Raw genomic sequence first — 20,415 nt, forward strand, 5'->3', positions numbered from 1 at the left:
TGAAATAAAACTTGTCGAATAACTACGCGTCAATGCTACAGCTATATTTTTATTATTATATAATATATTAAATAATTGTATCTCAATATAATAATATTGAACATAATAATATTAATAATTTTAATTAATATCACAATAATAATAAATTTATTGTTATTGAGATATTATTAATTAACATTAATATTATTAAAAAATTAATAATAAATTATTAACATGAATATTAATATTTATTAATATTAATAATTTATTATTAATTCTCAATAATATTAATTAATAATATCTTAATAATAATAAATTTATATTAATAGTATAAATTTATTTATAATAATTATAAAGTATAAGTGCACAAAAAATTTTTTTAATTGTTTAATTTTGAAAAAAGTCTCAATAAATAATTGCTTAATATTTTGATTAAATTCATTTATTAATTAATCATTATTTTCTAAAATAATGCAATTAATTATTGTAATAATTATTTAGTTATGACACATTTATTGAAAATAAATTTATAATGTGATTTATAATGTGACAATAAATGACGACATCCGCAGTCGGATCCGGCCCAGCACCGAGCCAGTACGGACTAAACATATCCGTCATTCTTCCGACGCCGCAGAAGAATGAGATCCGCCGGCGGAAGAAATCCAGTTCCGAGCCGGTACTGACAATAGTGGGAAGACGGTTCCGACAGTCGGAGCATAATCTGTACCGCGGCGGTTGCTTTTTCAGATCCGATTCGGTACAGACCGTCGGTACTTGCGGTCTGTACGGGCGCGGATCCCAGCCGGTTGTAAATTCCGACATTCGTCCGACTTTTCCGCCTGGGACATCCTAACCTTGCTCGTCGTCATGAACGCGGGCCTTCTATCTAAATCCCAATCTCGCTCGTCGTCTTGAACGCGGGCCTTATACTTTCTCATTCCTTTCCTAGCACTCGTCGTCTTGTACGTGGGTTTTAAATTCCTTTCTTCTCCACCTACAGTCTTTTCCTTCCTTTATTTTATCATGATAATTAAAAAGGGGAATAAGATATAACTAATTTATTTTCTTTCAAACTATTTCCAACTATTTTACTTTTAAACCTTAAGGGTAGCTTCTTTGCCCGGTCCCATCCCTTCACACGGTGACCGGTAACACTTATTGTTATTAAAAAAATGTTTAAAAACAAAATTTCAAAACCGGGCTCGAGAGATCGATAGAAAACTTAATTACGAAGATTTAGAAAAAAAGAAAAATCCTTTTGGCAAAAAATTGTGACTTGTAGAGTGATTTGGAACGAAACTTTTATACATTCTTATTCTATGTATATGAGGGAACAAATTCGGTAAGTATTATTAATATTGCTAAAATCATCGAAAATTCTTCAGATCACTTCCCGTGGAAGTGATTTCTCTCCCAGTAGTACAGATCAGTATGTAGTCAGACTTTATATTTTATAATTCTCTTTTTTCATATCAGTAGTTAAGTAGAGTAGGCAGATAAAACATTATATTTTATTATTAAAAACAACTTTCTTAATACAAATGATTATAATTATTATTGAGATTATTCATAATTTATCTATAATTTCGAATATAGTATATAAAATTAGTTTCTTTCTGTTCATAGAAATTGTTTCTCAAAAATTAAGGTCAATTTAAAATATTTCCAAAGCAATTTACATTTTAATTATATGATAAAATCTTCCGCGTCATTATTCATGTTCTTACCAATTCCCTCTAAAGACATGAATTATATCGAAACTGGTATTATACGTGTTTATTAACTTTATAATATTACTCTGAAATTTCTTTCTAGTGTACCAGTTTTCATCTAGAATAACAAAATTTTTTAAACATTAAATTATTTTGTTAAATTTTAATTTCTTTTTTTTTCTTATTTTAAAGAATAAAAAGACGTAACAAAATAAGGTTAAAAAAGGTTTGTAAAAAAGTTAAACGAAAGACTTAAATTGTATGGAACTTTTTTTTCCCTTCTTTTCAATTATATCCAAAGATAAAGGAATTTCGAAATTTCTCTGCTTTCAGATAAAACAATTTTCCGTTTTCTGATTTTCCTTTTTTTAAGAAAAACATTTTTATAAAGTGCGAGGAGAGTGCCTTGCGAAACGAAAAGTAATTAAGTACGGCTTTACGACTCGTGAGAGGACGACGTTTTAATTCAAGTTTAATCCTGTCGGACGCAGAAAATAAAAAATGGGGGACCTCTTGCCCGGAACTCGACTTCATATGTGTTTTCTGTATTTCTGAGTTTTCTCTCTATGATTTTTAAACCCTTTTATGTAGGGTCCTGTCGTACATACTTGATATGAATTTTAATATTTCTCTCTCTCTCTCAATTTATATACATATATATTTTTTGTTTTTTTTCTTTTCTTTCTGCTTTTTTGTTGCATTTATATATATAAAACGATTCTCTTGGACTAGTTCGTAACACAAGTTTTCATGAAAAAACATCAAAAATTGAGTTATGTCACGCTTCGCGGAAACGAGGGATTCTCTTTCCGTTCTAATGATTACTGGCGTTTTTTTCAACATATTATTCTCTTTAATAACTTCAATTTCCTAAACAATAACTCATTATCTCTCCATAATACAGTAATTATTTATTTATTATTATTATTATTATTATTATTATTATTATTATTATTATTATTATTATTATTATTTGTTATTTATTTATTTTTTATTTATTTTTTATTATCAATCTGCATGTTTTGACAAGTCGTATCATGCGGTTTTCATTAATTTATCGATAATTTAACTGTTTGATTTCATTGGTTCTTTAGAAAAATGAAAAGGACCCATTTTGTCGGTCATTTGCAAACCTAATTTGTATTTTAAAAATGGAGGTGTGGAAAAATTTAAAACCTCTTGATTTTGCATCTTTAAGGTGTCCTGGACTGTAAACAATTCTTATCTGAAGCGTAATTTGACGAGAAATAACGTGGCCATAACACCTCGCGACACTATGAAACAGTCTCTTTAATTTTTTTAAGGTTAGGTCTAATACTATTATAAACTCTATAATAATTAGTTCTAATTAATTATAAATTTTTCTAATTAAATTTAACCAAAGAATTGTTTCGGGAAGAAAGTCGCTATTTCTTGGTGCGCACTACACTTGAAAGAGGAAGATACGATTGTAATGAAGTGCAAGATTTATATTTGCACTCGTATAAAGTGAGAGAGAGAAAGAGAGAATGCACTTCTAAAACCTTAAAATGCACTATAAGGTTATCGAGAAAGAGTCGAATGCGATGTATTTTTACGCGTGACAGCTCGGACCAAACAAGCACAATTTACAGTCCAGGAAACCAGTTAGGATACGGTCTGAATAAAAAGGATAACGAATTTCCGATAACAGCCGTTACTCCCTCAACTAAACGAAGATTTAAAATTAAATTATTTCTTATTTTTGCAACTCTTTATCTTATAACTTTGTCATTTTTAACACGTTTTTTTCTAAACGCTGTGATTTTCTTCCAAATTTTGATTTTACATTCAATGTTTTTTACTTTAACGGTACTTTTTAAGATTTACATTTCGACGTAATTTTTGTAATTACGTAACCTACCAATGAGATTTTTTAGTATAAGTTTTGAAAAACTAAAATTAATTAAAATTCCATTTGTCATTCTTATTTCATTTTAAACCATCAGTTTGTTTCGTGACCTACACTCAGAAAAAACAATTTGATTAAATAGCGCCAATGCTATCGAAGTCAATTTTTTTGAAGAGAAAATTTCTGTATTAAATTAAGTATTTATTTATTATTAAGAAGAGGGTTGTGGACCTAGGAGCTTGCAGGTCAACGCCACTAACGCTTGGGTAATCCCTTTACGTTCCCCATAACCACCCCTATATCCGAAGTCCTTTCCACAACAGGAGGACTTCGGCCAGGTTTCTGGTAGCGATAACGGTCTCCCCCAAAAAGAAGTAGCCCGTAATGTGTTCCCGCTCCTTCACAAGTGCAGGGCAGTGACACAAGATGTGTATCGGGGTTTCATATTCCTCTCCACACCTACGGCACTTCGGGTCGTCTAGGATCCCCATTTTGTGCCTATGATAGCGCAGATCACCATGGCCAGTTAATAGCCCCGTTATGATCTTTGCCTCTTTTCTATTTAATTTGCGGAATTCCGCTTTCCTCATAGGGTTAATACTACTTCCCATGAGTACCTTGGCTTGTCTACAGCCCTTAGTTACCTGCCATTCCCTTTGGTGTTCCGCAGCTATCCACTGTTTAATTTCCAGTGTCAAGCATTTGTTGGAAACACCAATGGGAGGTTCAGGTCCAATAAGTTGTTTTCTAGCCCCTTCTTTGGCTAGCTCATCCGCCCTATCGTTTCCCGCGAATCCACTGTGACCAGGGATCCACAGGAGGGTAACGCGGTTCGTTTCAGCTAGTTTGTTAAGTGATTCATGACAATCACCGACCAGCCGTGATGTTGATACGTATCGTTTCAAGGAGAAAATGGCCGCCTTGCTATCCGGAAGGATAAAAATATCTTTGTTGTGACAATTTTTTAAGGCTTCAACAGCACCATAAAATATTGCCACAATTTCGGCTTGTAACACAGTAACAGTGGTCCCTAACTTAAAGGAGTGTCCCACTTGGGAGGTTACATGATAGATTCCTGCACCGACTCCATTCCCGCCTTTTGATCCATCTGTGTACCAGACTTCACCGTCAGCTGGAATACTTGTCAGTCCATTTATCCAATCTTCTCTACTAGGTATATTAATCCTATACTTTTTGTCGAAGAGATACAAAGGGACAGTTCTGTCCCTAATCAAACTTAGAAGGGGGATTCTCACCAGTTTCTTTGGGAGACGCCATCTGCCCACCTCCCTGCGGCCCACAGGACCACTCAACCGCAGGGCAGCCTTAACCGCCGCTGCTTTAATTGTAAGGTGTAAGGGTTCTAGCCCCAAGAGGGCACCAAGGGCAGCAGTGGGAGTTGTACGCGCCGCCCCTGTTATGCCTCTAAGTACCATCCCCCTTACCCTTTCCAATTCTGTTTGTGCTGTTTTTAGCTCAACTCTACCCCACCAGACCACACAAGCATAGGTCAGCCTAGGGAGCAGAATTGCTTCATAGATCCACAATAGTGTATCCGGTTTGAGACCCCAGCTACCACCAATGGCCCTTCTACATTGCCAAAGAGCAGCTGTAAGTTTCTTACATTTTTCCTCTAAATGCTTTTTCCAGAGCAGTTTGCTATCCAGGATTACTCCTAGATATTTTGCCTGCTCTGTGTATTTGATCTCTTTTCCGGACAGCGTAAGTGAGCACGAGGCTTTCCACTTGTACCGTCTGGTAAAGATAACCGCTTCCGTTTTCCCCGGATTTACAGATAAACCCACCTTCTCACACCATTTATCTACCAGGTTTAACGCTTTTTGGGCCACTTCGAGTATAACTTCAAGGTGGGGACCGCGAACGATTAACAAAATGTCATCCGCATAACCAATTACATGGTATCCTGCTTCGGTCAGAATTCTCAGTAGTTCATCCACTACCAAGGACCAGAGCAAGGGTGAAAGAACACCTCCTTGGGGGCATCCAGAGTTGACTGTCCCTTTCAGGACTAAGTCTCCTTTAGTTGATAAGAGGTTCCTGTTTTTTAACATATGACAGGTCCAATCAACCACTCCTGTAGGAATATTAAAAGCTGTCATAGCTCTTTTTATGGATTCCGGAGAGGCCTGACTAAAAGCTCCTTCTATGTCCATAAAAACACCCACAGCAAAGCCCTGATTCTGCAGTTGCCCATCAATTAGGTCTGCTGCTCTAGCCAGAGCTGTTTCCGTAGACCATCCCGCTCTATACGCATATTGATCCTTTTGTAGCGGGAACCGCTCCAAAATCTCACTGCGAATATATCTATCCACCAACCTTTCAACTAATTTTAGGATAAAGGATGTAAGGCTAATAGGACGGAAATCCTTCGGTGAGGTATAACCGTTCTTGCCCGCTTTAGGTATGAATACCACTTTTGTACCCCTCCACGCTACTGGGACATATCCCAGAGTCAGACTCGCCCTAGCAAGTCTTACCAATGGTCCAACAGCCTCATCTATCGCTCTTTGCAAGAGGACAGGGTAGACGCCATCAGGACCCGGAGACTTGTAAGGGCTGAAAGATTCCGTGGCCCATCTGATCCTCTCGGCAGTCACAATCCTGTTAGCCAACTGCCTCCGAGACCGGTAATCAGCCTGCGGAAGGTTTGTTGGCGGCTCAGGATCGGATCCGCCCTCCCCAGACCTCGAAAAGCCCGGGAAGTGTTCCTGGACCAGGCAAGCCAAGGCTCCATCGTCCGACTCAGAGAAAGTCCCGTCCGGCAACATTAAAGTGCCCAGAATTGCATCAGGGTTCTTAGCGAGCAGCTTATCCAATCTGGCCGCCTCTTTCCCTTTTTCGATGCTAGAGCAGAAAGCATTCCAACTGTCTTGTTTTGCTTTCCTTACTTCATTTCTATAGTCGTCTCTCATTTTCGTAAAATCAGACCAACCATTAGTCGTGCGCCTTTTCTTGGCACGCTTAAAGAGTCTCCTGGTTTCTCTCCTGAGATGTTCTAATCTCTCGTTCCACCAGCACACCTCTTTTCCCGAGAATACTTTTGTCGGTTTGCAGCTACTTTCATAAGCTGCCTTAATAGCCTTTGTAAAATCATTGGCCGCCTCATCCAGGGTCTGATAATCTCTTATCTTACCCGGTAAACCAGAAAGTGTCCTTCGAAGTTCTGAGATATAACTAGCCCAATCCGTCCTTCTGGGATTACGAATCCACTTAGTTTCGGATCGGACCGCAGACTCCACCTCGAAGACTATCTGTGAATGATCAGAAAGAGAAGGTTCATTAGAAACTTTCCATCTTCTTACCTTATTTCCAATGCTTTTGGAGCAGAGAGTGATATCAATCACTTCCTGCCTAATCGCATTGCTAAAAGTCGGGGTCGAACCCGTGTTGAGAATATCTAGATTCGTTCCGATTAGATATTCCAGTAGCTCCTGTCCTCTCTGGTTGTCCTTTGAGCTCCCCCACACCGTATGTTGTGAGTTTGCATCGCAGCCCAGCAGCAGAGGAAGTCCCTTTTCCATACAGTAGTCCACCAACCTACGAACTTCAATTGGCGGATTATTTTTATTATCATATGGAAAATATGCCGATACTACGACCGTCTTACCTATACCCTCCAGGTTAGTTACCACCACCATTAGGTCCCCTGAACACAGATCCAATAGTGGAGTTGCGTTGACACCCTTAGTAAGAATGCACGCTCTGGGTTTGGCAGCTCTGCAGTCCCTGTAACAAACTAGACCAACCCCACCAAGCCCTCTAATGACACCTCTTACTAACCATGGTTCTTGGATTAGTGAGATGCCTGTGTGCAACTTAGCCATGCTCCTCGTCAGTACTGATGAGGCGCCTTTGCTATGATGCAAGTTAATCTGAATAGCAGAGAGTTTGCAAACAGTGAATTATGTTTGCTCTTCTCCCTCCTCTACATTGCTTGTGCCGTCACGATCAGGGACAGTTACCTTAAAGGTTATCCGCCCGAAGTGATAGTGAGGCTTAAATTCGAGGGCCTCTATAGCCCTCGCCTGACTTTCAGGGACTTGAGCGACAAGAAGAAAACTCTTGTCCCCCCTGTTCGCCACCTGAGACCCATCAACATTCAGCAAACGCCAAGTCGATGTCTTCAACGTGGGGTTGAAAGCCTCCAAATGTCGCAAGACCGTCCGCGCGTCCGCCGTTTCTCCCGGGAACCACGCAGTAGCCTTTACCATTCTTTGGAGCATCTCAACCCCACCAATTTTCAACCTCGCTCCCTTCCAGGGCTCATGGTCGGCCACACATTTTGTCAGCCATTCCACAGCCTCCGGGTTGGAAGCGATGAAGATAAAGACTCCTCCTCTGCAGAAGGAAGTCTCAAAACGCGGCCACCTTTCGACCGGCTCCTCACAGGTGAGCGTCAGAACGGTCTTCCTAAGAAGTCCAAACTGCTCATCAGTGAGCGCCACATCTGGGTAGCCCTCGCTATAGACCACCATCGTTAGAGGATTTGTCCTTTGTGCCATTGTTAGCCTAACATTGTACCCCTCTCTCCTGGTACTCTGTTGGACCGACTTTGGCCTTTTTACACCCTCTTTTTTTTCCAGAGGTGATGCATCCTGGCCACTCTTTCTCTTCGACCCAGTAGCAACACCCGAGGAAACCGAGTTGTTTACACCGGCTGCTAGCCGTTCTTTCCTTAACCGTTTCTTTTCAGAACCGGTAAGGCGCTTTCTTCTGATTGGGGCCATTTGCACAGCCTCCGAATCTCCTCCCCCACCTAAGACCACATTACCATCAGATCCCGAAGAACCCGAAGGAGCAGCCAAAGAGGAGGGGGGAGACTGACCCACGACTTCAGGATTCGAGACCGTCACATCCACAACTTCCGAGGAGGTTGTAGACGCAGCCAACGAGACCCCTTTGTCACCCAAATTTAAATTGTTGAATTGATTCTCCATTTGAAGACCCACGAGTAGCAAGGGAAAAGAAAGTCCACTCCTGCAGAGCCCCGCTTGCAGGAGTAAGGCTAATACTACCGGAAGGTCGACCGGTGTTCCGGAGCCGCCGTTTAAGACACCTCCGTTCACATCACGCCAAGACCAGCCGCCCGCCCGCCTGCCGGAACCCCAGCCGGATCGCTCCCCCGAGCTTTACGGGATCACTCACCGACCAGTACAATCCCGAGAGACAGACAGGCGGCCGGCCCGTCGTGAGCGACAGATTTGGTAACCCTAGTGCCATTCATCCATCGACACGGCAGAAACATCTTGGATTGGGGGACCGTTTCTTAGTTGGGGCCCCGCAGGCAGTACACCCCTCCGCTTCCAGTGGTGATCATTTCTGAACGCCCAAAGGTTGCTTCCTCACCATTCTTACCCTCTACTCCATGGAGCTGGTCTATTGGGCGGTCCCTCCCTTATGAGGAGCAGGCCGCAGCAAATGACCAACGAGGGAAAGAACGGGATCCAGAGGTACTCCCCGATTAGGCCTTTAAGCCACCCCACCAGCTGCAAGGTCCTACGATCCCTAGGGGTAGTAAATTAAGTAATTCAATAATAATAATTTTTGTTCAAATAATTTTACGTCCGTTTTTTAAAATATTTTGTCAGATTAATTTATTAAAATAACACCTATTTAAATCCATTTAAAGGCCTCGTAAAATTAATCTGACAATAATAATTTTTATTAAAAGTACTGGAAAAAATTTAATTTTTAGAATTCAGAAGAAAATTCTTAATTTTGGTTTCTTTTTTCTTCACCTACTAAAGTATGAAATTATGACGAATTTTAATACAAAACCTTTAATTTTCATAAATATTAAATAATAACATTTTTTACAGGAAGTCAATTACACAGTAAATCGTGAGATGTTAAAATAACACCAGAATGGATTAAATTACCACCAAAAAGGGTTAAAATAAACTATTTTGGTATTATTTTTGACTATGAATGAAATTTTACTACAAATTATAACCAAGTCAATGATTTGTCAAAATTCACCGAATTTAGCTTTACCAGGGACAATAGCTACTAATCTGAGTAAGTAAGCAAGAAGAAAATAAGCAAGTAAGGAAGTAAGTAAGAAATCAAGTAAGTAAGGAAACAAATAAGTAAGCAAGCAAGTAATAAAGTATGAAAGTAAGTAAGCAAGTAAACAAGAAGGAAATAAGGAAGTAAGGAAGTAAGCAAGCAAGAAAGTAAGCAAGAAGGAAATAACTTGCTTACTTGCTTGATTACTACTTGCTTATTTCCTTCTTGCTTACTTCCTTACTTGTTTACATATACTTATTGTTTATTTCCTTTTTGCTTCCTTGCTTACTTTCTTACTCGCTTACATTTTTTACTTGCTTCCTTTCTTGCTTGCTTACTTACGTAGATCAGGATCTGTTGTTCCTGATTAAGCTAAATTTCGTGAATTCTGACAAATCATTCACTTGGTTTTGATTTGAAGTAAAACTTCATTCATAGTCAAAAATAATATCAAAATGAATTATTTTAATCTTTTTTGGGTGTTAATTTAATCTGCAACGTTTTTTAATACCTCAAAATTTACTATGTTACTTTCGTAATTAATGAAATTCTTTTTAGGAATTAAATTATTTTCATAAATAATAAAACTCATTGCATAATTTCCATTATTTTTAATACAATTTTAATTGAATTCCTTTAAAAATATAATTGAGGGGCTGGATGCTATAATGGGATACGCGCCATTTTACTTAACATGGCGCGTATCCCCTTATAGAATCCAGCCCATCAATTATTCTTAAAAATTTTATTAAAATTCGTCGAAAGAATTCAATTATTTAAAAATTTGTTGATACCCAGGTAGAAAAGTTGGAGGTGCGCCAGCACTAACGACCAGCATAACGACTGGCCCAGTACCGGCCCGGTGGTAAATGTTGATTTGTACCGGTACTGTTAATATGTACCTGGCCGGTTGGTTAAAAATATCTGGGTCAGCACCGGCCCGGTACTATAATTTACTTCTGTTTTTTATTTTTAGAAATAATTGAATTTTGAAAATGTTTTTTAATTAATATCTTTGAAAATCTGAATTTTTTATACTTTTAACTAACAATTCTGTAGAATTAATTTTTTTTAAAAAGTTTAATTGAATTTTTTTTTAATTATTTATTTACAAAGTTTACAATTTCCTCAGACATAATATTGCATACAGGTGAATATATAGATATAGAAGAAGACATCTATATATACATATACATATATATATATATATATATATTACAAAAAGATATCGCCGCCGACGCCACCGCTGTTTCAAGATTTTTTGACCTACAGGTCAAGAGTTGACCTGTAGTTTTCCCCTCCAAATTTAGGTCAATTTTGAGGGCAGCTTTGACCTACACATCAAAATTTGACAAAGAATTCCCGCTACCCTCAAAATTTAGGTCAATTTTGAGGACAGTTGTGACCTACGCATCAAAATTTGACAAAGAATTCCCGCTACCCTCAAAATTTAGGTCAATTTTGAGGGCAGTTTTGACCTAGACGGCAAAATTTGACAAAAAATATCCGCTACCCTCAAAATTTAGGTCGATTTTGAGGGCAGTTGTGACCTACGCATCAAAATTTGACAAAGAATTCCCGCTACCCTCAAAATTTAGGTCAATTTTGAGGGCAGTTTTGACCTAGACGGCAAAATTTGACAAAAAATATCCGCTACCCTCAAAATTTAGGTCAATTTTGAGGGCAGTTTTGACCTACGCATCAAAATTTGACAAAGAATTCCCGCTACCCTAAAAATTTAGGTCAATTTTGAGGGCAGTTTTGACCTACGCATCAAAATTTGACAAAGAATTCCCGCTACCCTAAAAATTTAGGTCAATTTTGAGGGCAGTTTCGACCTAGACGTCAACATTTGACAAACAATTTCCGCTACCCTCAAAATTTAGGTCAATTTTAAGGGCAGTTTTGACCTACGCATCAAAATTTGACAAAGAATTCCCGCTAAAATTTAGGTCAAGTTTGAGGGCAGTTTTGACCTAGAGGTCAAAATTTGTCAAACAATTTCCGCGCGCAGACTTAATGATGAGGTGAAGTTTGGCATCTTACCTAGTTTTAAAATTGTGTTTACTCTTACACCTATCATTTTGACCTAATTTTGACGTTTTATTTTTACTCCCTCATTTAGTTACGTCATAATCTATGTGTAATTTGACTTTTATTTAACTACAACTTAAAAAGGGACAATAAAGGACAATAAACGTATCTATGATAAGTCAAAATCTATTTAAAATTTAACGTCTTTTTAACCTATAGGTTAAAATGGGTCAAAATATATGTCAAAGTTTAATCTAATTTTTGACATATAGATAAAAAAGGTCCATAACGATTGTTACATTGCGTCAAAATCTATGTGTATGTTGTCATATATGTATTGCATGTAATTTATTAAGATGCATTCATATTAAGAAAAAATTACTTTAAATTTATAAAAATTAAAATAAATATAAAAATAGAGATAGGGGTTGGCGCGCGAAGCGCGCAGGGGGTCGAAGCCCCCCTAGTACATATATATATATATATATATATATAATATATAATATAATATAATATAATATAATATATATATAATATAATTATTTACCGACAACCATATCGGAATAATTATCTTAAGAATAACACCTGACTCTAAACCAAAGAGTTCAATTGACGTCTAATAGATGTCACTAATTGCTGATAAAGTCGAAATCTTCCTTAATTAAAATTCTTCATCAGCAAATAATTTCCTACATTACATATATGACGGGTTCCACGTCAAGTGACCCAGGTCAAAAATTTACATGGAATATTTGAAAAATTTGTAGTTTCTGTAAAACAAAACGAAAATAAGTTTTCTATTTTGGGTTTTGCTGCTGTTTTTCAACACTTTCTAATAGTGTGAACAAATGTAGAGAAAAAAATTGTTTGACTTTGAAAAATTAAATTAAAAAATAAAATTTCATTTTTTTATCAAATGGGCAGTTTTTATTTTTTTTAAAAAAATTTTATCATAAAGGTGAGGTTTTTTCCTAAAAAAATGTATAGGTCAAAACGTGGGACAAGAACTTTTAACTGGTCAAATTAAGCATTTACTTCTGCCGTGCACCATCCCACAGTGGAATTTTTTTTACAATTTACTATTAAAAAATGTCTATAGCTTACAATTTTTAACCGATTTGAGTGTTCTTTGTCTTAAATTAAAGAGGAATAAATTCTTAAGACATCCTTCGAGGCCGATTTTGGAGATTATAATTATTTATAATTTTTTTTAAATCAAAGTTAACAAATTAATACACTTTTTTAAAAAAGGAGGTTTATTTTCTTATTCCGTTGATGCACATGATCTAAATAAATTTAAATTCATCGAATATGACCACCAGATAATTAATAAAGCATAAAATAATCTATTTCAATTGTTATAAACAATATATAGCCCAACAACGAGCAGGGGCGGTGGATTGCAGAAGTAAATGTTTATTTTGACCAGTTAAAAGTTCTTGTCCCACGTTTTGACCTATACATTTTTTTAGGAAAAAACCTCACCTTTATGATAAAAATTTTTTTTTAAAAATAAAAACTGTCCATTTGATGAAAAAATGAAATTTTATTTTTTAATTTAATTTTTCAAGGTCAAACATTTTTTTTCTCTACATTTGTTTACACCATTAGAAAGTGTTGAAAAACAGCAGCAAAACCCAAAATAGAAAACGTATTTTCGTTTTGTTTTAAAGAAACTACAAATTTTTCAAATATTCCATGTTAGACCAAAAACTTAAACTTTGACCCCCTCCAGTTTTTATATTTGTTTAAATAAATTAATAATATTTGGTATTTTTAATTGTATCTAATAGGACTACTGTTTCTGCAAAATTTTTACCCGATCCCAAATATTTAAAATTTTGACCTGGGTCACTTAACGTGGAACCCGTCATATATATATACATCTATATATACATCTATATATACATCTATATATCTTTCTTAAAAATGAATAAAGTCGTAGCGTGCAATAATAACAGCTACGCTCGGCCTGTCAACACTACGAATTCTGTAATAATATAATACAAGAAAATTTAAATCTATAGTGCAATAATTAATAGCACATGTTATTCAATAGCATTTTTTTCTCTGTGTATGAGTTTCAGAAAGGAAAACTGATGGTTTGTTTTTTTTTTGTTAGATTAATGGAAATTGTATTTAAAGAACAGCTTTTAAATTTTGAATAAAAATTTCCTCTTACGGTGTAAAATAAAACACTTTAGAAAAGAATGAAAATCAGTTTAGGAAAGTTTAATTGGAATTGTAGTGAAAAGACGATTGTTCTATTACGTTTGAATCGTTCTCAACGGACTGCAAACAAAGATGACGTTTTGATTTAAATTCCCCTCTCGCGTCTGAAAATAACTTTTCACGACACTTGGAAACAAGTCTTGAAACTACAACTGGGGGATGGCAGTCGTATATACATGTATACAGTATATGTATATGTGGGGCAAAAGTCCTTAAAATCGCATTTGTTACAGTCTACATATTCAGCATTCGCCGAAGAGAGAATCTCCCAATGGGGAATGATGCTACTGAGGAATTTTCGGTATTATCTTTCTGGCAAGATAGTAATTTGCATTAATTCATTTCGTTTCAGAGTCAAGCGTGCGAGAGAGAGAGAGAGAGAGAGAGAGAGAGAGAGAGAAAAGAAACAAATATACATGCAGAATTCTTAAATCTTGAGAAAAGAAAATGTTGATTACTTCCTTCGTGGATTTTTTCAATTTTTTAAAATTTTTTTTTACCTTCTTTTGTTCTTTATTCTTTATGTCACACGACATAGATGAGTAGAAAGAAAAGAGAATTTGGTCTATATTGTAAGAGAAATAATAATATCTTTCACCTTTTGCTCAAAAAACAGGAAAATGAAAATCTGGATGAAAGTAGAATTCATAAAAGACACACAATCCACAATATATGACTCGAACTTTTTATTTTCTCTTTTATTTCATCAGTTTCGTGAAGTTTGCCGAGCATGAACACATATTTCAGTAAATTAATTCGCTTTGTCGGATAATCTAGATATAGTTGTTGAAGCGATTAATTCGATTAATTTTGCGTCGTTTTAGATTGTAGACGTTCATCAAATATACATATCTATAATATTCCTTTGATTTTATACATCGATTTCCTATCGCACTATCATAAAAAAAGAAACTAACAAAGAAAAACAATAAAGCTAGAATTATATCTTTAACCCCTTGGCTGTCAACGAGATTTCCACTGTTTGGGCCGAAAGTGTGTTGAAAAATTTTTTAATCTATTTTTATGAAACTTAGTACCCTAAGGTTTCTGGGGTCGCTGATTACGAATCTGACATCAGTTTTTTGAAATTCAAAATGGCGGATCCAAGATGGCGGAAATTTTTTCAAAATTCGTCGAATTTGCTTGAAACTTGTTACTCGGGGGTTTTAAGGGTCGCTGATTACGAATCTAACATTAGTTTTCCAAAATTCAAAATGGCGGATCCAATATGACGGACAACGAAATAAAAAATTGATCAGATTGGCTTGAAATTGAATACTTGGGGATTTTCAGGGTCGCTGATTACGAATCTGAAATCAGTTTTTCAAAATTCAAAATATCTGGTTCAATATGGCGAAAAATTTTTTAAAATTTATTGAACTTGTTTGAAACTGGTTAATCTGACATCAGTATGATAATTTTTGGTGAAATCAAATTTCGATAAATACCCTGAAAAAATAATGACAGATTCGTAATCAGCGATCCTAAAAACCCCCGAGTATTCAGTTTCAAGCCATTATAATTAATTTTTTATTTTGTTGTCCGCCATATTGGATCCGCCATTTTGAATTTTGAAAAACTAATGTTAGATTCGTAATCAGCGACCCTTAAAACCCCCGAGTAAGCGGTTTCAGGAACATTTAAGAAGTTTTAATCACCTTTTTTAAGTTGCGCATATATATGCGACATGAACTACTTTTGGCCAGTTTAGTTTTGCGCATATATGCGTCAGCGACAGTCAACGGGTTAATTGTTTTGTTTTCAGACTAGATATTTCACTTTCATAATTTCATACAATATTTATCTGCGAGAATAAAAGAACATTTTAATGAATTAAACAAACAATGTTTTAGTGGTAATAATAATTTCATTCTGTCCACACTTAAAATTAGGCATTTTCGCGTAGAGTAGAACGGGGCGAGGCATCCAAGACGGCACATTTTGGTTTGCGAAGCAATTATTTGAATAGGTTTTTTCAATTCTAATGACACGTTAAAAAGCTTGTCTTTTTGGCTAAAAAATCGCCATAGAACAATTTGACGTAGGTTGCACTTAAAAATTTCTACAACCGTTTTCCCAAAGGACCACGTTTTTGGCATATTTGCAAAACGCGGGGTGAGGCAGCCAATTGCTTTAATAGTCAATAAACATATCTTAAAGTTAAAATTGGTGAAACATTACAAAGTAGTTGTCCCTAATTTACTTTTTTCTGTCAGTAAACTTTAAAAATTTATATTTGAATAATCCCAATGGGAAAAAAACTATTGGCGCATTAATGGCCCAATAATGGGAGCCACCATTCCATTATTGTCCCATTATTGGCACCCAATAATGGACCACTAATGGTAAAATCGTGGGATGTCCACGCCGATGCCAATAATTGGCAAACCATTATTGGCACATTATTGGCTGCCATTAAAAAATCAATAATAAAAAAAAATTTTATTAAATAATAAATTTATTTATTTAATAATTATTTAATTTATTATTATTATTATTATTATTATTATTATTATTATTATTATTATTATTTTTTTTTTGCTTAGGGACTTTTGGGAAATCTGCCTACAGATACCTTGGATTCCGCACTCCAAGGTTATGTGGGGTTGGTATGATAAAACAAAAGGAAATATAAAAAAAAGAAAAATAAATCTATAAAAAATTAAATTTAATACACTAGCGACCTACTACCAGCCCGACCCACTAAAACCCGTAACCCTTCTTCTGGAGCCCTTTACCCTCCCTCGGAACTGTCGTAAGACTTTAGCCTTCGAGGGTGGCGCTCCAACTCTGTCGCTAATGCGACTTTCTGCTTTTCTCTGCGGTTATCCTGCGTTAATAGTTAAAAATTTAAAACTATTTCACTATAAAGCGGAATTAACAGCACAACAATAATTAAAAATAACAAATGTGTAATTAAGTGTAAAAAGTCAAAAGATAAAATTATAAACGGATATATAAAAAAAGAAAAAATAAACGCGTATAAAAAATTCAAAAAACATAAAACTGTACAAAGATGAATAAAAAACACAAACAATTAAAAAATGTATAAGGACAAATAAATCACAAAATAAATTAATAAAAAACAAACGAACAAAATTAAAAGCTGTTTAAATTACGCTTTTTGGCGGCCGTCGAGATCCTTCCTTGACATAACCGAGATTATGAAGTTCTCGACTTGCCGCCAATTCTCTTCCGACTGGGTCATCAGCGATACCATGTTCTCCGGTGTAACTTGACTGTTTACACCTTCGAACATGGCCCGCCTCTCCAAGTCCCAATTCTTGCATGAGAAGAGGGTGTGCTCCGCGTTGTCCTCAGGGAACTGGCAATATGCACACACCTCGTTCTCGCGTAATTTAAAGCGACACAGGCACGAGTTAAAACACCCGTGACCTGTGAACGCCTGAGTCAAGTAATAGGAAACCTGACCGTGTTTCCTATACATACTTACTACATGATAATTTCTGCAGCGTCGGTAAGTAATTATACAATTACTACATACGTAGTTCGCTCAACGCTCCGCAGGAGGTGTTGTTTCAAACTCTCTCGCAATTAACATGAAACTTGAAAAGTATATAAGGAGGCAGCATTCTCACGAATATTTGTGGAATTTTATTCTGCCCGTCCTCTCCTATTTTTGCACTGATGGCTGTGAGGTAAATAATTTTTAGACTCTGAACGAAAGGGTTATTCACATTTCGATGTGATAGAAAATAATAAACATTTCTATAAAATAAGTAATTAAAAAAATTAATATTTTTAATAATAATAAATCATAATAATAATAATAATAATAATAATAATCCCCGCCGATGGTTGTCCGCTACCGAGCATCATCGATGTCTTTTACTTGCTGGGAGAGGCGGATCCGCTGCCGGGTGTCATTGATTTCTTTGATGTGCTGGGAGAGGTGGATCCGCTGCCGAACATCATTGATTTCTTTGATGGGTTGGGAGACGTGGGTCCACTGCCAGACATGATTGATTTCTTTGATGAGTTGGGAGAGGTGGGGTCGCTGCCAGACACGACTGTCACCTTGGATATGTTCGGTAGACCTTGCCGTGGTGGCGGGGCTTTTCACTAAAGGACAACCAACAGGGTGGTTCCCTGATAAAAAAAACCAAAAATTAATGAAGATGAGTCAAAGTGTAAATGAATTACCCCAAGGAGGAACCCCGCAAGGGGACAATACTCCCGTCGGTCTTTCAAAGACCGTCGCAGGCCCCACGGATTTTGGGGGGGGCCAAAACGAAAATTCTGCGGAGAAGGGACTTAACAGTTTCCAAAAAAATGTTGTAGATCAGGTCGAACTAATGCCTAAAATACTCGAGGGTATGTGGCGGGCCTGCAAAAAGCAGAAAAACATTAGCAAGGACGTCCAGGACGGAATGGTGGCGTTAGGAAAGGTGCACGAAATAATTCGCAGGAACATGCGATTTATCCCCGAGCCCTTCATAATCCCAGAGCCAACAAACGCAAACTGTGTATCACCATCACAGAGACGTGCTGCGGCGAGTCCGAGCGGTGCAACTAATGATAGAAAGCGCCGGAGAAGCGGGAATGGTCCAGAAGCGAGTCCACATCCTGATGGCCAGTCTGAGAAGAGGAAGTGCGAGGAAGTACCTGCGCAAACCCTTCCGTTGAAGCCAGGTAGTGGAGAAAAAGCCGAGAAAGAAGTCAAAAAGACTTACGCTTCAGTTAGCTCAAAGGATGACACAGTGGATGGCGACGGCTTTGCCGCTGTCATCGATAAAAAGGCAAAGGCCAAAAAGAAGGCCTTAAAAAAGAAAGAAGAGAAGGAGCTCCAAAAGTATCCTTCAAAGCCGAGAAATACAGAGGCAGTAAGGATCTCAGCGAAAAACCCAAAGGCTATCGCTGAGATCGTGACTGAAATGAAACGCTCTGTGAGGCCTGAAGAGTCCAATATTGAGGTTCTCAGGATCAGGAGGGCACTCAATAAAGATGTTCTCCTTGTTGTGAGAAAGGGCGGTGACACCTTGAAGTTTGCGGGGGCTTTGGCCTCGGCCTCACATGGTAGGGCTGAGGTTACGGCTCTTGTAAATAAGAGGTGTCTGGAATTGAACGGCCTTGATGAAACTACGACTGAGGAGGATGTAGTTTTAGTTTTGAGGGAGAAATTGGGGAAGCCTGACACGGACATAGTGTGCAGACTTCTGCCACGTTTTAGTGGCACAAAAGTTGCGTTGGTCCGCCTGGCAGAGGCTGATAGTCAGACTCTGCTCAAGATCGGCAAAGTGAGAATAGGATGGCTAAACGTCCAAGTCAGAGAGCATCTGGAAGTTGTGAGATGCCTAAAGTGCCTTACATATGGACACGTGACCCGATCATGCAAAGGCCCCGACAGAACTAAAAACTGTCGGAGATGCGGCGGTGAGGGTCACATGGCAAAGAACTGTTCTGTCGAACAACCTAAGTGCTTAACATGCACATATTTAGGAAAGACAGATATTGTCCATATATCCGGGAAAAGCTCTTGCCCGGTTTACAGGGAATTGCTGCAGAGGCTTAAAAAGGCAAACCCTTAAAGTTTCTGCAGGTCAACCTGCACACCTGCAGGACGGCGCAGGCCCTCCTGATGCAGACGGTCAAGGAAAAAGGGATCGACATCCTGTTCTGCAGCGAGTAACACAGGAAAAACGACCTCGCTCCTTGGTACCAGGATAAATCAGGTAGGGCCGCTGTTCAGGTGTGCAATCCTGAGCTGCGGGTTGCCAGGTATCTGGAGACGAGCAGTGGATTCGTTTGGGTAGAGGTTGCAGGCATACGTATGTACAGCTGCTACTTCTCGCCAAACGATGCACTGACGGACTTTGAAGCTGACATTCGGCAACTCGAGTCGAGCCTTAGAGGATCCAGGTTGGATGTACTCGTCACCGGAGATTTTAATGCTAAGTCGCCGGAGTGGGGCGAGTCAAGGCTCGATAAAAGAGGCAGAGTGATCGGAGAAATGGTCTCCAGGAGCAATTTAACGATTGTGAACCGGGGAAGGACATGGACGTTTAGGAGGGGTGCAATTGGATCGATCATTGATCTTACGATTGCATCATCTCCTCTATTCAGACGCATAAACGAATGGCGAGTCTCTGAGGAGTATACCGCAAGTGACCACCAGTACATCGAGTTTTCAGTCTCAGTGGGAGACACAGGAAATGGTGGAAGACAGGAAGCACCGTGTCGAAAACGCCTCTCCTGGAATGTAAAGAAAATCGATAAGGAGAAATTTGTCCGATCCCTGGAAGAATCCCGCCTCATTGAGGAATTGGGTTGGGTGCAGAGGCCAAATACCATGGATGCAGAGGTACGAGCGGTGAGGAAAACCATCACCGCTGCCTGCGATGAATCTATGCCGCGTCGCAGGTGTACCGCTTAACGTAAAAGCTCGGTGCACTGGTGGTCGGATGCGCTGGCCTCCTTGCGGAAAGCGTGCTTCAAAGCTAGAAGGAATTATACCCGTTCTAAGGGAGATCCTTTGCTAAAGGAAGTATTTAAGGAGGCCAAGAAAAGCCTGAAAAAAGAGATTCGAGCGTCACA

The 20,415-nt window shown here is 37.8% G+C and overlaps 2 protein-coding genes across 7 annotated transcripts in view; both read left to right on the forward strand.

Annotated features, from left to right (window-relative positions):
• The window catches only part of LOC122497580 (dopamine receptor 1-like), a 553,069-nt gene that overhangs the window by 226,460 nt on the left and 306,194 nt on the right, over positions 1-20,415 (forward strand). The gene's annotated exons all lie outside the window — the stretch shown is intronic.
• LOC122513138 lies at positions 19,652-20,254 on the forward strand. The gene has a single exon (XM_043629411.1). The coding sequence runs from the start codon at positions 19,652-19,654 to the stop codon at positions 20,252-20,254; it is 603 nt and encodes a 200-aa protein (XP_043485346.1).

Source organism: Leptopilina heterotoma, unplaced genomic scaffold (genome assembly GCF_015476425.1).
Source record: "Leptopilina heterotoma isolate Lh14 unplaced genomic scaffold, ASM1547642v1 Lhet_134, whole genome shotgun sequence".
NCBI classification, from domain to species: domain Eukaryota; kingdom Metazoa; phylum Arthropoda; class Insecta; order Hymenoptera; family Figitidae; genus Leptopilina; species Leptopilina heterotoma.